This window comes from Macaca mulatta, chromosome 8 (genome assembly GCF_049350105.2).
Source record: "Macaca mulatta isolate MMU2019108-1 chromosome 8, T2T-MMU8v2.0, whole genome shotgun sequence".
Classification (NCBI taxonomy): domain Eukaryota; kingdom Metazoa; phylum Chordata; class Mammalia; order Primates; family Cercopithecidae; genus Macaca; species Macaca mulatta.
The window spans coordinates 151768341-151791164 of record NC_133413.1 but is presented as its reverse complement, the minus strand read 5'-3'; the positions used below and the strand labels follow the sequence as shown (position 1 = coordinate 151791164).

Sequence of the window (22824 nt, the reverse complement as noted above, 5' to 3'; positions counted from 1 at the left end):
GAATTTCATTGTCCCTGCTCTACAGATGAGGCAACTGAGGCTCAGAGAGGGTCAGAGGCTTCCCCTAGGCCACACAGTATGTCCACGCAGAGGCGACCTGGGCTCACCCATGGGGGCAGATGCCTTTCCAGGCTCTCCTGGGCATCTCACTGGCCCTCAGCACATGCTCAGACTGACATCATGGCCAGCTGCCCGCTCCCCCACCCGCCGTATTCTGGCCTCAGTAGGGCTGCCTGCCTTCATCTTCCCTCTGCACCGGGTCATATTTCCAAAAATCCAATAAGCAAGTCTTTAAAAACCGCTGGGGCCGACTCTTTTCATTTGTTTGTATTATGATGTGCGTCACGCAATTTGTCAGTTTTAACAGCTCTCCCCAAGGCAAGTCACTTAAAAAAAAAAAAATGCCACTTCTTCTCATCTTGCCTCTAAATTCGAATGTGCATGAAGTTCCGTTTTTATTCAGTTCAACCATGCAAAATGCATGAATCTTTCCTAATAAGCTAATAAAACGTTCTCCTCCTGGTACGTGGGAGGGTTGGGAGAAAGCCTCACCCCGTCTGCTCCTCCCGCTGCTGGAATGTTCTTCCCGCAGCCATTCTGCCTCTGCAGGCTCTGCTCACCCGTACCTCGCTGAGGCCTCCCCCACTACCCTCTAAAATAGCAGCCCCTTCGGCGCCTCCCACCCTCTGCCGCTTGATTCCCTCCGCAGCACCGCCGTCAGCTACCATCTGCGATCTGCACCTTTGACCTGCTTTCCTGCCCGCACCCATAGACTGGAAGGTCCCGAAGAGCCAGAGACATCTGTCTGTCTCTCGCGGGCTCCCATACAGCAAGGACGTCTGTCTGTCTCACTGGGGGCTCCCCATACAGCAAGGACGTCTGTCTGTCTCACTGGGGGCTCCCCATACAGCAAGGACGTCTGTCTGTCTCACTGGGGGCTCCCCATACAGCAAGGACGTCTGTCTGTCTCACTGGGGGCTCCCCATACAGCAAGGACGTCTGTCTGTCTCACTGGGGGCTCCCCATGCGGCTGAGACGTCTGTCTCTCACCGGTTCCTCCACCATCAAGGACGTCTCTCTCTCTCGGGCTCTTCATACAGCTAGGACGTCTGTCTGTCTGTCTCTCTTGGGCTCCCCACACAGCAGGGATGTCTGTCTCACTGGGGGCTCCTCACACAGCTGAGAGAGCTGTCTGCCTCTCGCGGGTTCCCCCACCAGCAAGGACGTCTCTCTCTCTCTCAAGCTCCCCATACAGCAGGGACGTCTGCCTCCCACAGGGCCACGGATGGTTTCTGCTCAGGCCGCTCTGCCCCCCATCCTGGCCCCTCTCCGGGCGGGTTCTCCTGGAGCCCTGGAGGTGGCCCCGGCAGCCCCCGCAGCCCCAAGAGGAAATACTCTCACCATGGACACAGTCCTGGGCTCTGATTGGCCTAGCTTGGTTCACATGCCCACTCCTGAACCAATCACCTTGGCCACAGGGGCCTGTGCGGCTCTGATTGGCCAGGCCTGGCTCCCACGCCCTCCAGAGAGCGGGATGGGCCCAGGTCTCTTCAACTACCGTGAAGGGGCCCAGGCTCCACTTGCCAAACCAGCAGCCACGCCACCCAGCGCCACCATGGAGCCAGGGAGGAAGGGAGGCATGAGAGCACAGGGTCACCCAGGTGTATCCCGGTGGCCCAGCGTCTGAAGTCCCTGTCAGGCTGCCGTGGCACTGTCAAGGTGGGGACAGGGGCCCAGAAGGACATCTGGATGGGCAGTGCTGACTAGCCACTGTCTCTGCATGCCCAACACGGCGGGGGTGGCACAGGACACCGTGGGGCAGCAGGCGAGTCTTGAGGCCTGATTGGGCTAGCCCTGGGCCTCTGAAGTTCTCATGTCCTGCTTAGATGGGCAGGCCTCTGAGACCAGCAACCATCGAGTGGGGTCGAGCAGGGCACCCTTCCCCAGGCAGGACTGCAACAGGTGCTGCCAGGCCTGCCAGAGGGGCCTCCCTCTCCCCTGCTCCTCCACTAACAAAGCCTTTTCCTTAGAGACATTTCCTGCGTCAGTCAGTTCTCAGCTGGGTCCTCCTCCAGCCAGTCTCCACCCTGTCCCACAAAGGAATTCTCATTGTTCTCACATGTCATCCATGTGGGCCAACTCTGTTTAATTCGAACGGGCTACATCGTTTCTCTTCATTTCAAAGACACTCATCATTCTCAGCCTCAGCTCATCCTCATCTTTCCCTCTGTCCCCCGGGGATTTGGGGCCAAAGGCTTGTGATCAAAAGAAGAAGAGGAACTTCACACCCATTAGGTTGGTTACTGTCCAAAAGAAATCAGAAAATGAGTGTTGGCGAGGATGGAAATCGGAAGCCTTGTGCACTGTTGGTGGGAATGTAAAACGGTGCGGCTGCTTTGGAATAGAATATGGAAGTTCCTCAAAAAATTAAATATAGAATTTCCATATGGCCCAGGAATTCCACTAATGGGTGTACACCCAAAAGAAAGGAAAGCAGGCACCTGGGACAGATATTTGTACACCCTGCTCACAGCAGTGTTACTCACGATAACCAAAAGGTAGAAGCAACACAAGTGTTCATCAATGGGTGAATTAGAATAAGCAGCGTGGTCCATCCATACAACAGAATACTACTTAGCCTTGAAAAGGAAGGAAATTCTGATGCTACGACATGGATGAACCTTGAGCACATTCTGCTGAGTGAAATAAGCCAGTCAAATACTGTGTGAGTCCACTTACTTAAGGTCCATGAGAAGCCAAATCTAAAGAGACAGAAAGTAGAATGCTGGGTGCCAGGGACTCGGTGGAGGGAGAATGGGGAGTTAATGTTTAATGGGGACAGAGTTTCAGTGTGGGAAGAGGAGAACGTTCTGGAGATGGATGGTGGTGATGGTTGCATAATATTATGAATGTGCTCAATGCCACTGACCTGTACACTTAAAATGATAAATTTTATGAGACGTGTTATTTTACCACAATTAAAAATAAAAATAAAACCAGAAGAGCAGGAGGTAGTGGGAGAGGGAAGGGGGTCTCATGGACCCTCAGGCTGCGGAGGAGTGTGGAGAGCAGAGGGGCTTCGCCTCCTCTTTCTCAAGCGCCTTTACCCTCTCCGGGGCCAGAGTGGGGAAAGGGGGGTTGGTCGAGTATGGGGCAGGCATCACTGGGATGCCAAGTGTCCAAAGAGGCTGAAGGCAGGCAGTGACATTGGGACCAGCAGGAACAGAGGGTGGTTCCTTGAGTCCACGGGCAGGCAGGGACTCAAGGGGCTCCGCCTTCATCGGTCTTGGGGCTATGTATGGATTTCAGGAGACACATGTCCCTGAGCATTGCGTGGGGTCCTGGGCTGGAGGTGAGTTCTACGGACCTGCAGGGGAGTTGGGCGTGGACTCCCGAGAATGCTGAATCAGCCCATCTTTCTGGAAGCCCTGCGGGGACTGCAGGGACAAGGCAATCTCGAAGAACAAGCCATCACAGTGCCCAAGAAGTCACAGGACCAGAAGCTTCTGGAGTCCTCCCAGAGCAAACAAAATGCCACTCCCCCTACCAAGTCCCCTTCTTCTGAAAACGATTGTCACATTGTGGCTGAGACCAGTGACCTGGAAAATGCTGCCTCTTTTTATGACACAGCTCGGGGAAAGAGGACAAGCCAGCTGGCATTTGGATTGGCACTGTCAGAACTTTCACGGATGGCATTTCATCATTTGACACTCGGTTTTGCAAATCTGCTCAGAAACGTGCCTGGTCCAAGCTGACAGCCTCGTCCAGGCATGCTCACACATCCAGGGTGATGCACTCACACTGACCAAGCGCGGGGGGCAGGGGTGGGGGTGCGTGGCTGGAACAGTGAGACAGGCCAGCAAGCCAGGGCCATCTCATGTTTCACTGGCCGGCATTCTGGGGCTGTCTACCTGTGCCCCAGGGACTGCGTTCAGTGACAGTGACATCCTGTGACAGTGACATCACTGGCAGGTTTGGAGCCAGGGCCCAGCTTGACCCCACCTCTGTGCCCTTGGCCAGGCTGTGTGACAGGACTGCTCCCTCGTCTGCTGATGGACAGTGACAGTAGAGGGCCACCTCAGCTGGGCAGGTGAGGCACTGCCCATGGTACCTGGCAAGTACCAAGCACACGGTGACACCACAAGCCATGCACGGCATCTTTTTCCGTCACTCACAAGTGAGGGCCAGTGCTGCCGCATTTCTCCATGTCCTCTGAGGGCAGAGGAATCTCGGGAGTGGAGAATGGACACTTCTCTGGGCTCCACTATGCCACACGCCCTGGCTCTCCCGCGCCCTTGCCCGCTGCTACCCTCCGTACTCTTCGCCCATATTTAAATGCTGCCATCCTCGAGCTGAAGGGCAGGTGCCCTTCAGCAGGGTGCCCCTCCCTAGAAGGGCACCCCCGATCTCTGCCCAAGCAAGGCCCAGGGTCTGGCTGGGCACACGCTGCCTCCCCGTGCCTGGCCCAGCTCCGCCAATCCTAGGCCCCAGCATTTCCACGTAAAACAGGGCAGGAGAGAGCAGCCCCAGGAGGCCTCAGTGATGCCAGGCACAGGAACCAGAATGTGCCTTCCTATCTGGGTCAGCTGGGCACCCTTCCCAGGACAGGGGGTGGCCCAGGGGGCCGCTTGTGGCCTGAGGCAAGCCCTGAGCCCCCTCTGCTCAGCTGCAGCACGTCACTGGAGGCACTGAAGAGCCTGCTGTCCACCACGGGGCACTGGCGTGACTTTGCCCACCTGGAGCTGCAGGGATCCTGGGAGCTCTTCACCACCATCCACACCTACCCGAAGGGTGTGGGCCTCCTTGCCAGGTACGGTGGGGCCAGGGCAGGTCAAGGCAGCCTGCTTCAGGCCACGCCCATCCAGGGGGCTATCTGGACTGCATCGACAGGCCACGGCCCCCTGCCCCCGGTCACAGGCACACACTCAGAGCCCGTTGATGCAGCATCTTCCCCCAGGCCTCACCCTGGCCTGTGACCTCCTAGGGAACAAGGGCTATGCCTGCTTCTCTGTCTCCCACATGTCCAGCCCAAGCCTGGCACACAGTGGGCAGCCAGTGAGTGTAAAGGGAGTGGGAACGTGCCCGCCACGTCGGGGCGCTCCGGGACGCCGGCCCTGATGAGATGGGTGGGGGCAGGAGGGTGGGCTCTGGGCAGTGACCACCAGCCCAGGCCCACCCCCGCAGGGCCATGGTGCAGAATCACTGCAGGCAGATCAGAGCGGTGCTGCGCCAGCTGCTGCCCAGCCTGCAGAGCCCAGAGGAGCGTGAGAGGAAGGTGGCCATCCTCATCCTCACCGAGGTAGGGGTGCAGGCCGGCAGGGAGCACCTCAGATGCCTGAGCCTCCTTCTCCAGCCTCCTTCACACCCCAGCAAAACCCCTGCCAGAGCTCACCCTGAGCAGGGAGGCTACCCAGACAGACCCCCTCGTACCCCTGCCTTCCCACTCCCAGCCCTTGGAGGGGGGCCGCAGCTTTTGGGGACCTGTCTCCCCACTCGGCCCTCCCTGGCACAATCCCTGCAGAGCTGAAGGGGCACTGGGAGCAGACTCAGGTAGGTCCAGGCTCCAACATCAGCCCTGTCCTGCCTGTGGGACTCAGGGTGAAGCCAAAGGGGAATGGGTAGAAGCAGATGCCGCTGGGCGTGGCACACTTTGCAGCTGTGAGCTCAGGCAGGGGTGGGACTGGGGCGAGGAGGGCGCTGTTTCCATAACTGACACTAGTAGGGGAACCCAAGCGCAAGCCTCATGCCAGCTCCCACCCACCAGCTGCCTGGGTCGCCCTCCATGGGAGCTCTATCCCCAGGTGCCCCACAAGCCCGGCTCTTGATAACAAGTGAGGCCTTACCTCGCTGTGTAGCCTTAGGCAAGGCCCTTTCCCTTCTGGGGCTCAGTTTCCCCAGCTGTGCATTGAGGGGTTGAACCTGGTAGGTTTCAAATACTTGTTAACCAAGATACCCAGAGGGCACTGGTCAACCTCCCTCCCTGAAACTCCCACTGGACCCGGACCTAAAGCCCCACCCCTCAACAGACGCAGGCGCCTCAAAAAAGAGTGACCTGCCTGCCCTCCGGGGGCCACCCCAGTTCCTCTACAGCCCTGCCCTGCTGGAGGTGCTTCCCAAACAAGCCGCCTTGACCGTGCTGACACAAGGCCTCCGGGACCCCAGCCCCGAGGTCCGTGTGTTGAGTCTGCAGGGCCTAAGCAACATCCTCTTCCACCCAGATAAGGTAAGGGCTGTCGGACACGGCTGCTGGCGCACATCCGACCCCACGGAACGGCCAGTGCACCGGGTGTAGGCAAGGGCCACAGGGTTGGAATCCCAGCTCTGTCACTTTGGGTGGTGTGGCTTGGGACAGCTGACTCCACCTCTCTGGGCCTGTTTCCTCATATGTAGAATGGGGCAGGTTGTGGGAGGGGTCAAAGTATCTATTCCCCGGGGACAGTCTCCTCCACACCTGAAAGAGAGAGGGGCCTTGTTGCAGGCCTCCAGGTGGCCACCGTGAAGCCCGCCAGGTGGCATCCCAGGGCTCACCGAGAGAGGAGAACGCCCTCTGAGAATCTTGATGAATGGGCCTCTCCAACCCATTGCTGACTTCTCCAGTCCCAGCCAATTCTACCTCTTCACCATAATAACCCATATCCCATCATGGACAGCTGTGGGAGGGAAGGCCTGCAATGCCACCTTTGGGGGATCTGGCCTTACCCCAGCTACAGACCCCACGGCACCAGGGCACCATGCAGTGGTTAAGAGTCCAGGCCCTGGACCTATCCCCGCTCCAGCACCTTCTAGCTGGCAGGCTTTGTCAGCTCTCCAGGCCTCAGTGACCACATCTGTAAAATGGGAGCAGTAATAGTGCCTGCCTCTTGTGGTAGGCAGGTCATGAGTGCCATGCGGAGACCAGTCCCTGGCACGTGGTCAGCCCTAGAGGCACTGGCTGGCAGCAGCAGCAGCAGCAAACTTCCTACCTGGCTGACTCTGCACCATGAAAACGCTGAGTTCAAGGCGGAGATTTTCTCACCTGATCAGGAAGTGTGGAGCCTTAGCCTCCCCTCATCCACCCCAGGGCTGCATTAGGACCCCAGAGGGAAGGTGACATGCCCAGCCCCTATTTCTGTTGTTGCTGGAGAAGGATGTTATGAACATAAATATTTTCAGGGCTTGTGGGAGAAAAGTGTGATCATGGGAAGGCAGCAGAAGGGGCCGTTTCCAAAGAGATCCCAAAGTCATTTGCCTAGCAGACTAGTTCACTCTGACTCTCCTCCAATCACAGGTCCCCACATGGTTAAGAAGACTGACCTCCATTAGGGTCACAGTTGGCAAAGCCCTTTGCATTGTGCATGATGCATCGTAGGTGCTTAATGGAAGATGGAGACTAGATAGCACTTCCTCATTGATCTGTTCATCCCTCCATCCTTCATCCATCCACCCACCCACCCATTCATCCAGCTATTCACCTACCCATCTATTCATCTCTCCATCCACGCCTCCATCCATCCACCCACCCAATCATCTTCCCATCCATCCATCCACCCACCCATCCACCTACCCATTCATCCCTCCACTCATCCATCCATCCAACCATCCACCCACACATTCATCCAGCTATTCACCTACCCATCCATTCCTCTCTCCACCCATGCCACCATCCATCCAACCACCATCCAACTATTCACCTACCTATCCATCCACTCACCCATTCATCCCTCCACCTATGCCTCCATCCATCCACCCATCCATTCATTTCTCCAGTCATCCCTCCATCCATCCAACCATCGACCCACCCATTCATCTCTCTATCCATGCCTCCATCCATCTACCCATTCATCCATCCCTCCATTCATCCATCCATTCATCCCCCCATCCACCCACATATCCCTCCACCCACCCACTTGTTCTTCGGGTCCTTCATCTATGAGTCATTCTTGCAATATTTATTTTGTTCATTCTTTATATGTCTACTCATTCACTCAGTTATTTACATGTTTGCTCCCTCATTCATTCATTCATTCATTCAGTGTTTGGTTATATCTGCACCAAATGTTCTCCCAGGCAGAGAGATGATCAGTGGGAAGTTTCCATGTGCCTCCCCTGTACCCTGCACTGAATACAGGCAATACAGAAAGGCAAAGAAGGGCCCTGCTAGATCAGGAGGACCAGGTCCAGAGAAGAGGGAGTGGTTCCCCACCTGGCATCAGGTGGGATGTGGGTGAGCAGCCACAGCAGGCCAGAGGAGACAGGTCCTGAGAGCACTGCCAGCCAAAGAGGCCTGCCGGCTTGGAGACGTGCAGGCTGAACCAGGTGTGGCTGGGGCAGGCCACCCCACTGCACTCTCACTGAGCGGAACTAGGCCAAGCTATGCATTTTTATTTTCTCTTCTCGCCATTTCCATTACAATTTCATTCTGTTGTACTGTTCTGTCCTGGCCAGAACCCTGGTCTTCAAGCACAGGCTGCACACACAGATGTTCACAAAGTGTGTCTGTTGAATGACTCACTTGCTGAAAATGAATTTAATATTTTCAAAGCAAACAGCTTTGAAAGCCAACAAAGTTGCTATAAACTTGTTTAAAAGTTGTAAAAATCACCCTGGTTTGCACACAAGTCACTGCTAAGGGGCCCAATGGCAGGAAACATCCATTGGTGGGCACACTGCTTTCTGACCATTCATCCCGGTAACTCAGGAGCTCACTGCAAACACACGGTCAAGTGGAGCAGACAGAACTGGCTGAAAATTAATTAAAAAAAAAAAAAAGACGCCACTGCACTCCAGCCTGGGCGACAGAGCGAGACTCTGTCTCAAAAAAAAAAAAAAAAAAAAAAAGACAAGTCGAATGTGTTGGCTCACACCTGTCATCCCAACACTTTAGGAGGCCAAGGCTGGTGGATTGCTCAACCCCAGGAGTTTGAGACCAGCCTAGGCAACATAGTGAGACCCCATCTCTACCAAAAACAAAAGCAAAAACAAAAAGTCAGGTGGCACGCACCTGTAGTCCCAGATACTCAGGACGCTATGTAGGATTGCTTGAGCCTGGGAGGTCAAGGCTGCAGTAAGCTATGACCACACCACTGTACTCCAGCCTGGGTGACAGAGTGAGACCCTGTCTCAGAAAAGAGGCCACCCTGTCCAGGCCACACAGCTCCTGGTGGACAAAGCCCAGGTAGGGGCACAGCTCCCCGTGGCGGGCAGGGCCAGGCCGGAACCCACAGCTCTGAATCACCACCCCCCGGCCTGCAGTGCAGATGGGGTGAGGGGAGCAACTGGGAGGGTGAGATGGGGCATGGGGCCAGCGGGTCCTGGTGCTCTCTGCCCACCAGCCGCCACCACCCCCAGGGAAGCCTGCTCCGGGGACAGCTGCGGCCCTTCCTCGACGGCTTCTTCCAGAGCAGCGAGCAGGTGATCGTGTGCATCATGGACACCGTGTCAGACATGCTACACCGACTGGGCGCGCAGGGCGCAGGGAGCCAGAGCCTCAGTGTTGCCATCAGTGCCCGCTCCTTCTTTAATGACGTGAGCACTGGGGCAGGGCGGGGCTACCTCCTGCTCACGCCCTTCAGGACCCTCCTCCCAACCCAGCTCCCTTCCTCTGCCAAAGGGGGGACCCCAAGCTGCAGGCAGGGAGGCCCAGGCCCAGGGGAGCTGCCCGCTTGTGGCCCTCAGTTGAGGTGGGCACTGTGCAGGTGGGCTGGGTGGGTCCCTGGCGCTTGCCCCTTCACCACAGGGCTGAACTAGTTCTCACGTTCAGTCTCCAAGTGCACTGGTCTCCGGCCCCACAACAGGCTTACCCAGATGTAACTTTCTGACATGTCAGCACGGTTAGTGTGGCTATTTTTCCTTCACTGGGAAATCAGGGGGACAGGCGCCCCTCAAATGCATTCATGAGGCCTGGGCTGCCAGGATGCAGTTGTGAGTAGAAGGGAGATGTGATTCTTACGTTCTCAGGGACGCCAGAGAGCCCTGTGTGAGCGGGGAGCCCCAGCCCTTCCCCAGGAGCCAAGAGCCTGGGTGAAGGAATCCTGCAGAAGGAACTGAGTTACACCCCTACAATGAGGTGTGGGATCCCAACTTGGACAAAAGCTGGGGCCCCTAGACAGGTCTGGCCATGCCTCTGAGCCTCCTCCTTGCAGGAGCGGGACAGGATTCGGGCAGCAGCCATGGCACTGTTCGGGGACCTGGTGGCAGCCACGGCAGACAGGGAGCTGAGTGGCCTGCGGACCCAGGTGCACCAGAGCATGGTGCCCCTGCTCCTCCACCTGAAGGATCAATGCCCAGCTGTCACCACGGTCAGTGCCCACCCCAGGAAAGGCAGGTGGTAGGCCTTCACCTTGGCCAGGGCTGGGGCCCACAGGCGGCCAGGGGACCGGGCAGATGGACGGCAGCAGGGCTGTCTGGGAGTTGGGGGAGCTCCCACGGGGCAGCAAGTGGTGGGCAGAGGGTCTGGCCACCTGCACTGGTTTCTCTGGCCACAATTGGCCTGCCTGCTCCCCGATGCGCACACGCATGCCAGCGAGGCTTGCCGTCAATACGGCACGACCCGGTCTTTTCTGCTCACTGCTGTGCCCCCAGTGCCTGTCACGGGGCGGGGGTTGCAGCAGTTCACAGAGCTTGTGGGAATATGGACTGCACCCTGCCTGCTGTGCCAGCACACGCCCTGTGCACAGCCCATGAAGTCACAACTTGGCCTTGCAGGTCTCCCTGCCATGGGGAAAAAGATACGCAGCAACCGTGGAAGGGGCAGAGGCGGGGGCAGGGCGGCAGGCAGGCCAGCCTGGGCTCCGGGGGGCCAGGTGCTGTTGCCAGGGTCCCGGAGGCTTGCCAAGGGGCACAAGCAGGACAGAGCCAGGGAACACCCCCACAGCAGGCTGCCTCCAGTGCCCACGGAGGCCTGTGGTCTCTAGGGGAAAGGGCTCAGACACGGTGGGTGACCCTCCACGCCTGTCCCCGCAGCAGGCCAAGTTCACCTTCTACCGCTGTGCTGTGCTTCTCCGCTGGCGGCTGCGGCACACCCTCTTCTGCACGCTGGCCTGGGAGAGGGGCCTCAGCGCCCGCCACTTCCTCTGGACCTGCCTGGTGAGGGGCCTGGGATCGGTGGGGAGGAACAGGGCCAAGGAGTGGGGACCAGGCTTGCGGCTCCCCATTCACTCCCGTCTCACACACAGCTGCTATGGCAGCTCCAGGGGCTGGGCAAGGCAAGCTGGGGCTGGAAGACCCTGGTGTCCCCAGGGCCCCCCAACCCGCCCCAGCCAGGTGTGCTCTCCTCCGGCCAGATGACCCGCAGCCAGGAGGAATTCGGCATCCACTTGTCACAGGCCCTCAGCTACCTGCACAGCCACTCCTGCCACATCAAGACCTGGGCGGCGCTCTTCATAGGTGGGGGGGGCAGGGCCAGGCTTGGAGACCCCCAGGCCTGCCCCACCCAAACACCCTTGACCCTCCCTGACCCACCGCCCACAAGACAGGAAAGGGGGTGGATGAGGAGGGGCTTGGGGCTGAAGAGGGGCAGGGGTGGGCTGGAGCGCCCCAGGAGACAGGGAGCCCGAGCCGCCAGCTGCCCGTCTGTCACACAGGCCACACCATCTGCTGCCACCCCCAGGCCGTATTCCAGATGCTGAACGCCGGGGACATCAACCTGCTATTGTGCAGTAAGCGGCCCTCCCTCCAGAGCCCCCGCAGCCCACACCCTCCCACCCCTGCCCACCCTCCCACCCCTGCCCAGGCGCTCTTCAGACCCATGGCACCGACAGCAAGACTGAGGCCCCAGAGGAGAACCCCCGCCCCCGTACCCAGCATCAGGACAAAGACACAGGCCTCCTGAGCGGTGCCCAGCCCCCATCCCACCTTCGTGTCTTGAGGCTGAGGTTGACCCTTCCCCTCCCCAGGCCCCCATCAGGGCACTTGGGGCCTAAGGCTCACACCCACTCCACAGCTGCCTCATGGCACCAACAGAACAAGGGGCCGGGGAATGGGGGTGGTGGGTGAGTAGTGGAGGGAAGCAACCCAGGCCTGGAGTCACAGGAGGTGGGGTCTGAGCTGGCCCCACCCACCCCCCACACCCCACCCCACCCCTCCCCACCCCACCCCACCCCACCCCTCCCCACCCCACCCCACCCGGGCTGGGGTAAAAGGGCTGCTCCAGGCTGGGGTCACCTCTGACCTGCTCCTCCTCTTCTGGAGCTTTTGAACATCTCAAAAGCGACCCCGAGCCCAGCATCCGGGAATTTGCCACCAGCCAGCAATCCTTCCTCCAGAAGGTGTCGGCCAGACCCAAGCAGTGACCTCCGGCCATCCTCCCCAACGGCCTTCCCCAGGCTGTGCCCACCTGGTCAGCCCTGCCCCATCTGCCCCCCACAGAGCTTGGTTGCATAACGTTTTTCCATTTGAAAGAAAGATCTAGATTCAACAAAGCAGTTTGATGCGTGTCAGCTCCCTGCCCGCCAGGGGCCCTTCTGCTGCGACCAAGCCAAGCCCCAGGAGACAATGGCAGGACTTGGGGACAAACCCAGGGTCAGGCCCCGGGGACAGAGACAAGCTGTGAAGTCCGTGAAGCGCCCTGCAGGTGGACGCCCGTCCACTCCTGGAGGCAGGGTCCCCTTGATTGGGGCCTGAGCCCAAGCCACAGCCTGCCGGGGTCCCAGGGTCCTGGGGGCTGGGCGGGCCCTCGAATAGAGGGCAGGTTCCGCCCAGGGTGGCTGCTCAATCTTCAGTCTGTCTCCAGCTTGATGCGCCACAGTGGCTGGGGGCTGATGGTAGGACAGAGTTCCCTCAGTCGGGACCCCAATGTCTCCCTCCACCCCCATCAACATCCTTCTCAGTCCATTCAGGGTTAGCAACAGAACCAGCCAGGCCCACCCTGGACACACTGTGGCCTGAGGCAGGAGCCTTGGCTCTCTGAGCCTCAGCTGTTCCATCTGTAAAATGGGCAGTAAGACCTTTCTCCCAAGACCCTTGGAGGGATGAGTCCAGAGGCAGGTACCCTGGACTCCCAGAGAGCCACCAGGGAACCTACCTGCCCAACCTTCCACCTCGGCCTGGGTTTCCACCTGGCCTGGGGTCCACGCAGCTCCTGGAGAGCCCCTCCCTGCAGGGCTCTGCCTGGGCTCTCATCCCATGCTGCCTCTGTCTCGGGATTCTGCCAGGCCAGCCACCATCCCACCCATGGGATGATCCAGACTGCACCCCCTTTCCCCTCCTGGCCAGTGCTGACCCCACTCCACACTCAGCTCAGGCGGTCCTTCCACATGGAGCATCTCCCCCACCTCCCAGCCTGGTACTCTGCACTGTGCCCCCCAGGCCCCTCCTCCACACCCCCTGTAACCCTGCCCCCCACCAAGGTAGAGCACCCCAAGGCCCCACCTCCATGCCCCCATTCCCCCTGCCCCCCAAGGAAGAGCACCCCAAGGCCCCACCTCCATGCCCCCTATTCCCCCGTACCCCTGAGGAGGAGCACACCAAGGCCCCGCCTCCATGCATCCTGTCTCCCAGGCCCCCAAGGTGGAGTATCCCAAGGCCCCGCCTCCATGCCCCCGCTCCCCGCCACCCCCCGAGGTGGAACACCCCTAGCTGTAACTGGGAGGCTTACCAGCCTGTCTTCCCCGCAACTCTCCTAGACTGTGAGCCTCTTGGGGCAGGGACATGGCTACACAGGGCCAGCAGAGGTGACCCCAAAACTTGGCTGGTAGATTGAAAAAATACAGCAAACTTCACCCAACACGCATCAGATTTACTTGAGTTCCAAATGTGTTTGAGGAAAGGAGAGAGTAACCATCCGGGACAGCTGTTGCCCTTTCTCCACACAGGAGCCAGGTCTGTGGCCCCCTTAGCCGTGTGTCAGTCTTGGAGGCAGGGCTGCTTGAGAAAGGGCTTTTGGGGTTTCCACATCTCCCCATCTTATCCACTGACCTCCTCCAGACCTGCCCCAATTGCTTCTTGCTGGAACCTCCTGGGGCCCCAGGACAGAGACCACTCCTAGGCTCTCCAAACCCTGGGGCCAGCCCCAGGCCCACCTTCCTCCCAGCGGGGGCCATGCCCGCTGTGCACCCTGGCCTAGGGTGGGGCCAGCCCCAGGCCCACCTTCCTCCCCGCGGGGGCCATGCCCGCTGTGCACCCTGGCCTAGGGTGGGGCCAGCCCCAGGCCCACCTTCCTCCCAGCGGGGGCCATGCCCGCCGTGCACCCTGGCCTAGGGTGGGGCCAGCCACCAACACAGACACAGCACCCAGGAACACACGAGCATCCAGTCCACGCCCTCCAGCAGGCCCCGGTCCAGGCCTCTCACATCCAGCCCCCGGTGCCCAGGAGGTACCCTCCCTCCCCGGGCTGATGGATGGAGCCTTCCTCCACCTGAGCCACCACCTGCACCCTTCTCTGCGCCTCGGAGCCTGAAATGTGGACACCTGGTTGGGGCAGGACAGGGACCAACCCGCCGGACACAGGCCCTGAGGAACTGCCAAATGAATCCCAGCCCATCCTGCAGAGGACAATGCTGGTGACCCACCTCGCCTTCTAATGTCACAGTCCCGAGAACCGTCAACACGGCCACCCCGCCCAAAGCAGGGCTCCCGCCTGGGTTTTCGAGAAAAGGCAGGCTGGCCCCTGGGTCAGGGTGCAGGGACCCAGAGTGGCCACCAGAGGGCAGCGTAGGAGCACGCGGGAGCCCCATTCTGGGCAGCGGCCCAGCATCCCGACAGTGGCCTCCTGAGCCCTTGCGGGGGCCCCCAGGCCACCGGCCCGCCCCGCCTGACGCCTCAGCCCACTCCACACACACACGGCCACGCCACGGCTCCTGATTTATTGCCTTCGAGTGTCCAGAACACCTGACTGCCCTGGGGTCTAATAATTTAAGGTGCCGAGAACAGGTCAGGGCAAGGGGTCGCAGAAGATGGGCTGGGGGGGCCCAGTGGTTACAAAATGTACCCCCGCCCTGCAACAAACAGGCCAGAGGAGACCGGCCTGGGCTGGTGTGGGAGGGGGCGGGCGGGGGTCCAGGGAAGAGGGCGCCCGACCCACCTCGGAAAGACAGAGCCACGGCCAGCGCTGCCAGAGGGAGCGGCAGAGACAGGAGAAGGCCCGGAGGCCACACGGGCCAGGGGCCTCCTCGGACACAAGTGCGCGGGGGCGTCGGGGAGGAAAAGGCGATGTGGGGCCAGCCAAGGCCTGGAGCCCCTGCTGGGCTGGGCAGAGCAGGGCTGGGCAGGGCCACCAGGCCCGGTCAACGTCCTGAGCTACATGACACAGCAGCGGGTCTTGTGCGTGTGTGGGTCTTTGAACCGCAGCCTCTGTTTGGGCCGGTATTTCTCCAGATAGGTGAGCTGCTTGCTGTTGATGGCTCCACGGCGCTTCCTGGGAAGAGGGGGACAGGGACAGGGTTCATCCAAGGCCCTGGCTCGGCCACCTCACCTGTCCCAGGGAGCTGGAAGCTGAGAGTGCAGTGAGCTGGAGTAAGGCCTTGCGGCTGGCCAAGCCCCTCCCATCCCAGGGCCTTGCCACAGCTGCTCCCAGAGTCACAGTCACCCTTTCCTGGCCTCCTGCAGCTTACCCCTGCTTGCCTTCCAAACTCACCAAAGCGCCACCTCCTCCAGGCTGACTCTGGGCTCCCTACGGCCCCCAGGCTTCCCCAGATGGGTAGGACCCACCCCAAGGCCATGAGCAGGCAACAAGGGTGGTGTCTGGGCACCTCTACCATCCAGGAAGGGGGGGCCTGTGAGTAAGGGAGGGGCTGAGCCCAGAATTCCAGCCCAGCTACACGACCTTCACTTACAGCAGGGACCTTGGTTGCGTGCTCACCCTGTCCCCACCATCCCTGCCACCTGGTCCTTACAGCGGGGACCTGGGCTGTGTGCGCACCCTGCCCCTGCCACCTGGTCCTTACAGCGGGGACCTGGGCTGTGTGCGCACCCTGCCCCTGCCACCTGGTCCTTACAGCGGGGACCTGGGCTACGTGCTCACCCTGTCCCTGCCACCTGGTCCTTGACCACAGGTACCTGGGCTGGGGTGGACAGGAAGACTTCCTGGAGGAGAGGATGTTGCAGCCACACCTGAGAGACCCTGAGGTGACAGGCGTCCGGGGCCTGGGGCTGCCCACCCAGCACCTCTGGAGACTCATCCATCCTCACCTGCCATGGCCTCAGGCGTGCCCACGGGCTGGCCCTGGCCAAGGAAGTGGGAGCGGAAGTAGCGCAAGGAGTCTCTGTCCAGCAAAGCTGCAGGCACCCCGTGTGGCTCCACCACGCTCGCTTCCTCTGCCCAGCCACCGGCATGCTGGGGAAGGCGCAGCCCTCAGCCAGGCCTCCGCGTAGGGCCCCCACCCACAGACACGCAACAGGGGCAAGAAACACCCATGCTGTTCTGGGCCTGGCCATTTCTGCAGCACCGCCCAACCTGTCCTGACCAGCACAGCTTCAGGTGCAGGGAGCCACACAGCAAAAACCACAAGGGAGAGACAAGCCCTGGCTCGGTGAGACGTGGGGTCAGGAGAGGCCCCAGGGAATGTGCTCGCCTGGGTGCACCCGCATGTGTGAAAATGCATGTCATGTATGAGTACACACGTGTGTACGTGCCTGAGTGCATCCATGTGTGTCTAGGTGTGCACCCACTTGTCTGTATGTGCCTGTGTTCACACACCTGCCTGTACGTGTGTGCCTGCATATGTCTGGGTCTGTGTGTGCACACGTGTACTTATGTGTGTGCCTGCATGACCCCCATGCGTGTCTGTGTGTGAGCGTGCACATCCCAGGGCCCCCAAGGAGACCTGAGCACCTGCAGGCCACGCTCCCACACAGACCTACAGGGCAGGCCACGCTCCCACACAGACCCACAGGGCAGGCCACGCTCCTGCACGGACCCGCAGGGCTGGCCACGCTCTTGCACGGACCCGCAGGGCTGGCCACGCTCCCACACAGACCCACAGGGCAGGCCACGCTCTTGCACGGACCCGCAGGGCTGGCCACGCTCTTGCACGGACCCGCAGGGCTGGCCACGCTCTTGCATGGACCCGCAGGGCTGGCCACGCTCTTGCACGGACCCGCAGGGCTGGCCACGCTCTTGCACGGACCCGCAGGGCTGGCCAGCCAGTATGGCCGGGAACAAGCCTGCCTCTGGGAGGAAGAGATGGCCTCGCTAGCCAAGCCTGTCCAAGTAGCACGGGTGTGTGGCACTCATGGGCACGCACATGGTGGGCTGGGCAGGGGCAGGCTTCAGGCGCCGCATCCGTTCCTCCAGAGTTGGCCCTGCTGTCCCGGCCAGACTCCCCCAGGACCCCCTGGGCAGTGGGCAGATGGCAGCCTTCCCCAGGGAGGCCACCAAGTGACAGGGATGGGGCAGGCAAGCTGGACTGGAAGCCTCCAAGGAGGGCGGGGAGGGGCTGAGCTGGAGAGCTCAGGGTTGAGGGGAGGGGTGGTGAGCAGCCGGACTCAGAGCAGCTCTGAGACACTAGCCCAGTGTGAGCGTCCCTAGGGGCGGACACGGTGTGGTATGGGGTTTCAGGCTCTTGTTTTTCATGGAGGGACTGAACCGGCTGGCTGAGGGTCCTTCCACCCCCGTCAGGATGGGGGAAGGAAGGAGCTCCGTCCGTGGAGGGCGGGCAGGACGGCATGGCGAGTGGCCTCGCTGTGTCCCTGCGTGGCTACATGGTCCCTCAGGGGCTGCTGTCCCCACCCATCAGAAACACCTCGGGTTTCCCCGTTTCTGCAGCAAGTCCCAGCTTGTGCTGAGCGACGCAGCCTCAGGGCAACAGAACCACACAGTCAACACCAACACCCTTCGTGGGCAGCCAGATCTCCCCTCCCCCAGCGCTCACAGCCCACCCCGCCACCTCAGCCACTCACTGGCGGATGAACTGGATGGCGTCCTCGTACTTCATCCCACTCTCGATGAGGGCCAGCGCCACAAGGACTGGAGCCCTGGGGGCAAACAGAAGGGCCGGGGTCTTCGGAGCCTGCGCACCCCGTCCCCTTGGCAGGGCACCTGCTGAAGACGCAGGGCACGGGGGCCCTAGGGGTCCAGACTCCCTGCTGCCGGAAGCTCCCCCATGGAGGCCACAGCCTCAGAGCCCAGCCTGAGCACTGGGTCCAAATCCTGGCTTCCTCCTAGGCAACCTCTCTGCGATCTGCTAGGGGAGGGTTAAATAAGGGCTCCCGGGTGAAGTGCTAAGAGCTGGATCTGTGCCTGCTATCAACCCTGCTCGCCTAGGCTTCCCTCTGCGGATGGGGTTGTCCCACTGGTCATTTCATTTGATCCCAGCTGCCATTCTTCCTCCCGTTCTCCCAGCAGGGGTCTGAGGCCCCAGCTGTGCAGGGGTGGATCTTTGTGTCTGGAGAGGGGGACGACAGCCCTTTCCTGAACAAGATGTCGGGATGGTTACAACCACAGCAGGAAGAAGTTGGGTTAGACTTTGGGAAGCACTTCCTCTCTGTGATGCTGGGAGAGGACCAGTCTGGGCGCCCCAGTACTTGGGGCACGGGCCTCCTGGGAAGGTCGCATGGACGTGTGTTCAAGACCCACATCCAAAAGCGAGGCTATCAGACCACGAGATGCCCAACCACCTGACACGGCGAGCCCCACCCTGCCCCGACACTCACCGGCCCAGGCCCGCCACGCAGTGCACAGCCACGCAGCTGCCGGGGGCCTCACAGAACTTGGCCTTCACCAGGCTCAGCCAGTCTTCCACTACCTTGCCGGGCGGGGGCGCCCCGTCGTCAAACGGCCAGTCCTGCGAAGGGAAGCGACATGAGGACCCCCAGCTGCGGGAGAGTGGAGAGGTGGCCCTGGGGCTCAGGCGAGAACAGGGAGCTCTGAGAGGCAGAGGGTGCCAGGAGCCCACTAGGGTGGGGGCAGCAGATCCAGAGGGCACACAGGAGGCGTACAGTTTGGCCATGGGCACCCCATGGTGGGTGCTTTAGACTCATCATTCCCTGTACACTGCAGCTGTCCCCTCCTCCAGGAAGCCTTCCTAGACCACCCCACCCCTTTCTGACTGGAGCCTCGTCCAGAGTCACACAAATCCAATCCCCACACCTGTCAGCCCGAGCTCCAGTTCTGGGGTCACAATCCCTCACGCCTGTGTGCCGGCGGCAGCCTGACAGGTTTTGGGTCGGCTGGTGCAAGAGGTCTAGTCCCCTGTGGTGGCATGCAAAGACGGCTGGCACGTGCCACACACAGCCCAGGTGCCAGGAAGGACTGAAGACAGGGTTATGGGGCGAGACAGGGCCCATGTTTCCAAGGGCACTCGAAACAGGCGGCTCCACTGGGACCCCGGCCCATTGTTCCTGGGGGTTAATTTGGTCTTAGAAGATGACCTGTGCTTCCCATTGTCCCGTTCCCCAGCACCCTGGATCGGTGGGCAAGTGAGTCTTCCCAGGGGAGGGCCCGGGCCAGAGCGCTGCGGTGGGAATGGACACGTTTCAGTCTTGGGAAAGAGAGTTCGTGCAGGGCCGCGGGACTGTGCCAGGCCTGAGGCTGTCTGGTGCCAGGGAGAGCCCGCTGGGCCCACTGAGCAGACACGCAGCCTTTGGGGGCATCTCACCCCTCCCCAGCCTCCAGGCAGGGCAACTCCTAGAGACAAGTGGTCTGCACGGCTACTTACGTCTGACCCCAATCCCTCCCGCTGCTGTGGAAGAGGAAGGAGGGTGTGGGTGCACCCCACGCGAGAAGCGGGGACACGCCTTCACCTCCCATTCTTCCAAGCAGCCCCGCTTTGAGCTGAGGAACCCAAGGCTCGGAGTGACCTGCAGTGTCACAAGGCTGGGGAGGGCAGAGGCGGGACGCAGCCCAAGGCCTATCTGACCCCAAAGCGCCACCACTGCCACCACTCCAAACCGCCAAGCTGAGGTTATGAAACAGCAACCACAGCCAAAAGCAGAGTCCTGGGATGAAAAGCAGTGACTGAGGGGTCACTCAAGCTCCGCACTGAGGAGACAGGCCCGGATGCAGCTGGGCGAGCCTGCACCAGGGGGCAGTCGTCTACCGGGCCGGGGGTGGACCCCCTGCCCTGGGGCCGGCTCTGGGCCTGCAGCTGCTGTGGCCCATCCCCCAAGGATACGGCAGCAGAACCGCCCCACACCCTGCCCAGACCTGGGTCCCCAGGGCCAAAGGAGCCAAGGAAACTGCCCAAGGGTCCTCCCCAGGAACCTGCTGCCTGGCAACAGGGCCGCAGCCACCTGGACAGAGGCTGAGATGGACCCAAGACAGGACGGGAGGAGGGTCTGAGACAGGCGGAGGAGCCCAACCCCCACCTTGGCCCATGCACCAAGCATGTGCCAGCCACCCCTGCCTGGCGAGCCAAGCTGGCCCAATCTAGAGACAGAAAGATGGGGTACACAAGGGTGAATTTCTTGAGGTCACAAGGCCCAACACCCTGGCCTTCCCTTGATGTACCCAGACACACACGTGGCCCGGCACAAACATGTCCAGGGCTGCCACAGGAGGGGCACCAAACCCTCTGTGCAGGCCCAGAGCCCCCCGCCCCACCCTCCCACGGTGGCAGCAGCGACGAGGGTCCCCGTGGCCAGGGTCCCCGTGACGCGTGCCTCACCACAACTGTGATGCCGTCCTTCTCCAGCGGCGTTTTGTCATAGGTCACTTCACACACGCGCACCACGGTGGTGGCCCCATACTTCTTCAGGTCCTGAGGGGGGAGGACGGAGGAGGCAGGGCTGGGCTGGGGCTGCAGTGCTCAGGGAGCAGGACCCACTCACCAGGGCTCCCAGGGCACAGCTGTGTCCCCCACCATCACCCAGGACTTGGACATGTCCCTTCAGACCCTTCAGGGTGGAGCCCTGTCCCCTCAGACCTCTCGGGGTGGAATCCTGTCCCCTCAGTCCCCTGGGGCAGGGGCATGGTCCCTGAAGCCCCCAGGGAAGGGCATGTCACCCTCCAGCCAGGCAGACCCTGATGCAGTGACGCCCACCAAGAGTGGACTTCGGGCTCCGCGACTGGTCAAGGTGGTGTCTGGGTGTGAAAGAGCCTGTCCCAGGTCCCTTGGGCCACCCAGCAAAGGCAAAGGTGTCTCCACCTACATTCATGGTCACCGGCAGCTGGGACCCCAGCTCCCCAGCACACCACTCCCTCCTCTGGGGTGCTCAGGACCCCACATCTACCAGCAAGGACATTTCTTCCAGAAAAGCTACTGGGTCCCCACAGCAGGAACTGGACCCCCCAGTCCACATGTGAGCCCCTGCATCTGAGCAGCGACCCCAGCTGAGCCGCAGGGATGGGTCCAGTCCAGGGGGACTTTGGGGTCTAAGAGGGGCGGGCGTCAGCTGGGGCACCTCAGAGCAGGGAGGGTGGGCACCACTCAGATGGCGGCCAGGAGGGAGCTGGGCCCTGCACGCCACCAGGGAAGCCCCACACGACCAGGGAAAAGGTCGTGGTAGTTCACAGCCAGGCCGATATTTATACCCCCACTGCGGGGGATCCACTTCACGGGGGTCACGTGTGAGGGCTGTTCCCACCCCACCTGCTCTCACAGCTATTTTGGGATGGGTGAGGAATCAGCTGCTGGGTCTTGCTGGTCACGGGACGGGTACCTAGAACACAGAGAGGCCAGTACCCAACTATCTGAGAATGCAGGGAGCAGGCGGGGTGCTGGGCTCTCTGGCCGTGGGGTACCTCAGAGGCCCTCTGCACCCTCAGCAGAGGGAATGGCCACCCAGCCCAGGACTCAGTCCTGGCCCTGGTCACAGGTTGAGCCCTTCCTGATCCTGGTCACACACTGAGCCCTGATCCTGGTCACATCCTGAGCCTTGACAGTCACACACCTGTGAGCCTTCATCCTGGTCACATGCTGAGCCCCAACCCTGGTGACATACTGAGCCCTGATCCTGGTCACATACTGAGCCTTGATCTTGGTCACACACTGAGCCCTGATCCTGGACTAAGCCTTAACCCTGGTCACAGGCTGAGCCCTCCCTAACCCTGCTGACCTACTAAGCTCTAATCCTGGTCACACACTGAGCCCTGATCCTGGACACGCACTGAGCCTCGATCCTGGTCACATAGTGAGCCCTGATCCCAGACACACACCAAACCCTGACCCTGGTCACACATGAGCACTGATCCTGGTCAAACACTGAGCCCCAACCTTGGTCACATACTGAGTGCTGATCCTGGACACACAGAGTCCCAACCTTGGTCACACACTGAGACCTGACCTTGGTTACAGGCTTAACCCTGATCCCAGTCATATTCTGAGGACTGACCCTGGCCACTCATCATGATGTTCTCCCCAATCTTTCTTGTACATCCTGCTGTTATCTCAAGGGTCTCAGCTGTGAGAGGGACAGCCATCTTCTGTAGGGCACCTGGCTCAGTGTCCAGGGTCCAGGCTCCCTGATGGCAGGGTGCCCAATGCATCCTGCTGCTCTACAGTTCTCAATACCCTCTCATGCCCAAATCCCTGTTTCATTATGACAAGACCATGATGGCTTATCTCATGTCACAGGGCAAAGGACTCAGTCATAAATGACCCTGCACACAGCTGCAGCCTCTGACACAGCTGGCACAGACAGAGGCTGTCAACGGCCCCACACACCGCTGCAGACTCTGCAAATGGCCCCAGGCCTGCAAACAGCAGGGCACTCTGCAGAGACCAGGCTCCTCTAGGAGGCCACACAGGTCTCTCCAGACTCCACTCCCAAGATAGCTTCTGTAAATGCATCTGGTCCCATCTGCCAGGGTTGCCAGTGGCAGGCATCTCTGCTGGCTCTCCAGGGCACAGCGGTCCCTCCCTCCTGTGGCCAGTGCTGACCTTTGCTCAGTCCCTCCTCATATAGAGATCTGGGCCCTGAAGCCCCCTGTCCAGCCTCGTCTAACCTGAGGTCTCACCCAGAGCCCAGCAG

The 22824-nt window shown here is 60.7% G+C and overlaps 2 protein-coding genes across 17 annotated transcripts in view; one reads left to right on the top strand and one right to left on the bottom strand.

Annotated features, from left to right (window-relative positions):
- MROH5 (maestro heat like repeat family member 5) overlaps positions 1-12614 on the top strand; it is a 71861-nt gene extending 59247 nt beyond the window's left edge. The window contains exons 22-30 of the mRNA XM_077942885.1: positions 4667-4810; positions 5185-5299; positions 6080-6223; positions 9328-9504; positions 10122-10277; positions 10942-11064; positions 11262-11364; positions 11562-11636; positions 12169-12614. Coding sequence (XP_077799011.1) covers positions 4667-4810; positions 5185-5299; positions 6080-6223; positions 9328-9504; positions 10122-10277; positions 10942-11064; positions 11262-11364; positions 11562-11636; positions 12169-12269 — 1138 coding nt within the window. The 3' untranslated portion in view covers positions 12270-12614. The remainder of the gene's footprint in view (positions 1-4666; positions 4811-5184; positions 5300-6079; positions 6224-9327; positions 9505-10121; positions 10278-10941; positions 11065-11261; positions 11365-11561; positions 11637-12168) is intronic.
- Positions 12615-14765: 2151 nt separating this feature from the next.
- The window catches only part of PTP4A3 (protein tyrosine phosphatase 4A3), a 44291-nt gene continuing 36232 nt past the window's right edge, over positions 14766-22824 (bottom strand). For 11 of the 16 annotated variants that reach the window (XM_077942283.1, XM_015146084.3, XM_077942284.1 and 8 more), the window contains 4 exons: positions 20520-20612; positions 18568-18698; positions 17815-17889; positions 14766-15331 (listed from right to left, as the gene is read on the bottom strand). In XM_077942283.1, coding sequence (XP_077798409.1) covers positions 15214-15331; positions 17815-17889; positions 18568-18698; positions 20520-20612 — 417 coding nt within the window. In that variant the 3' untranslated portion in view covers positions 14766-15213. 16 annotated transcript variants of the gene reach the window in all.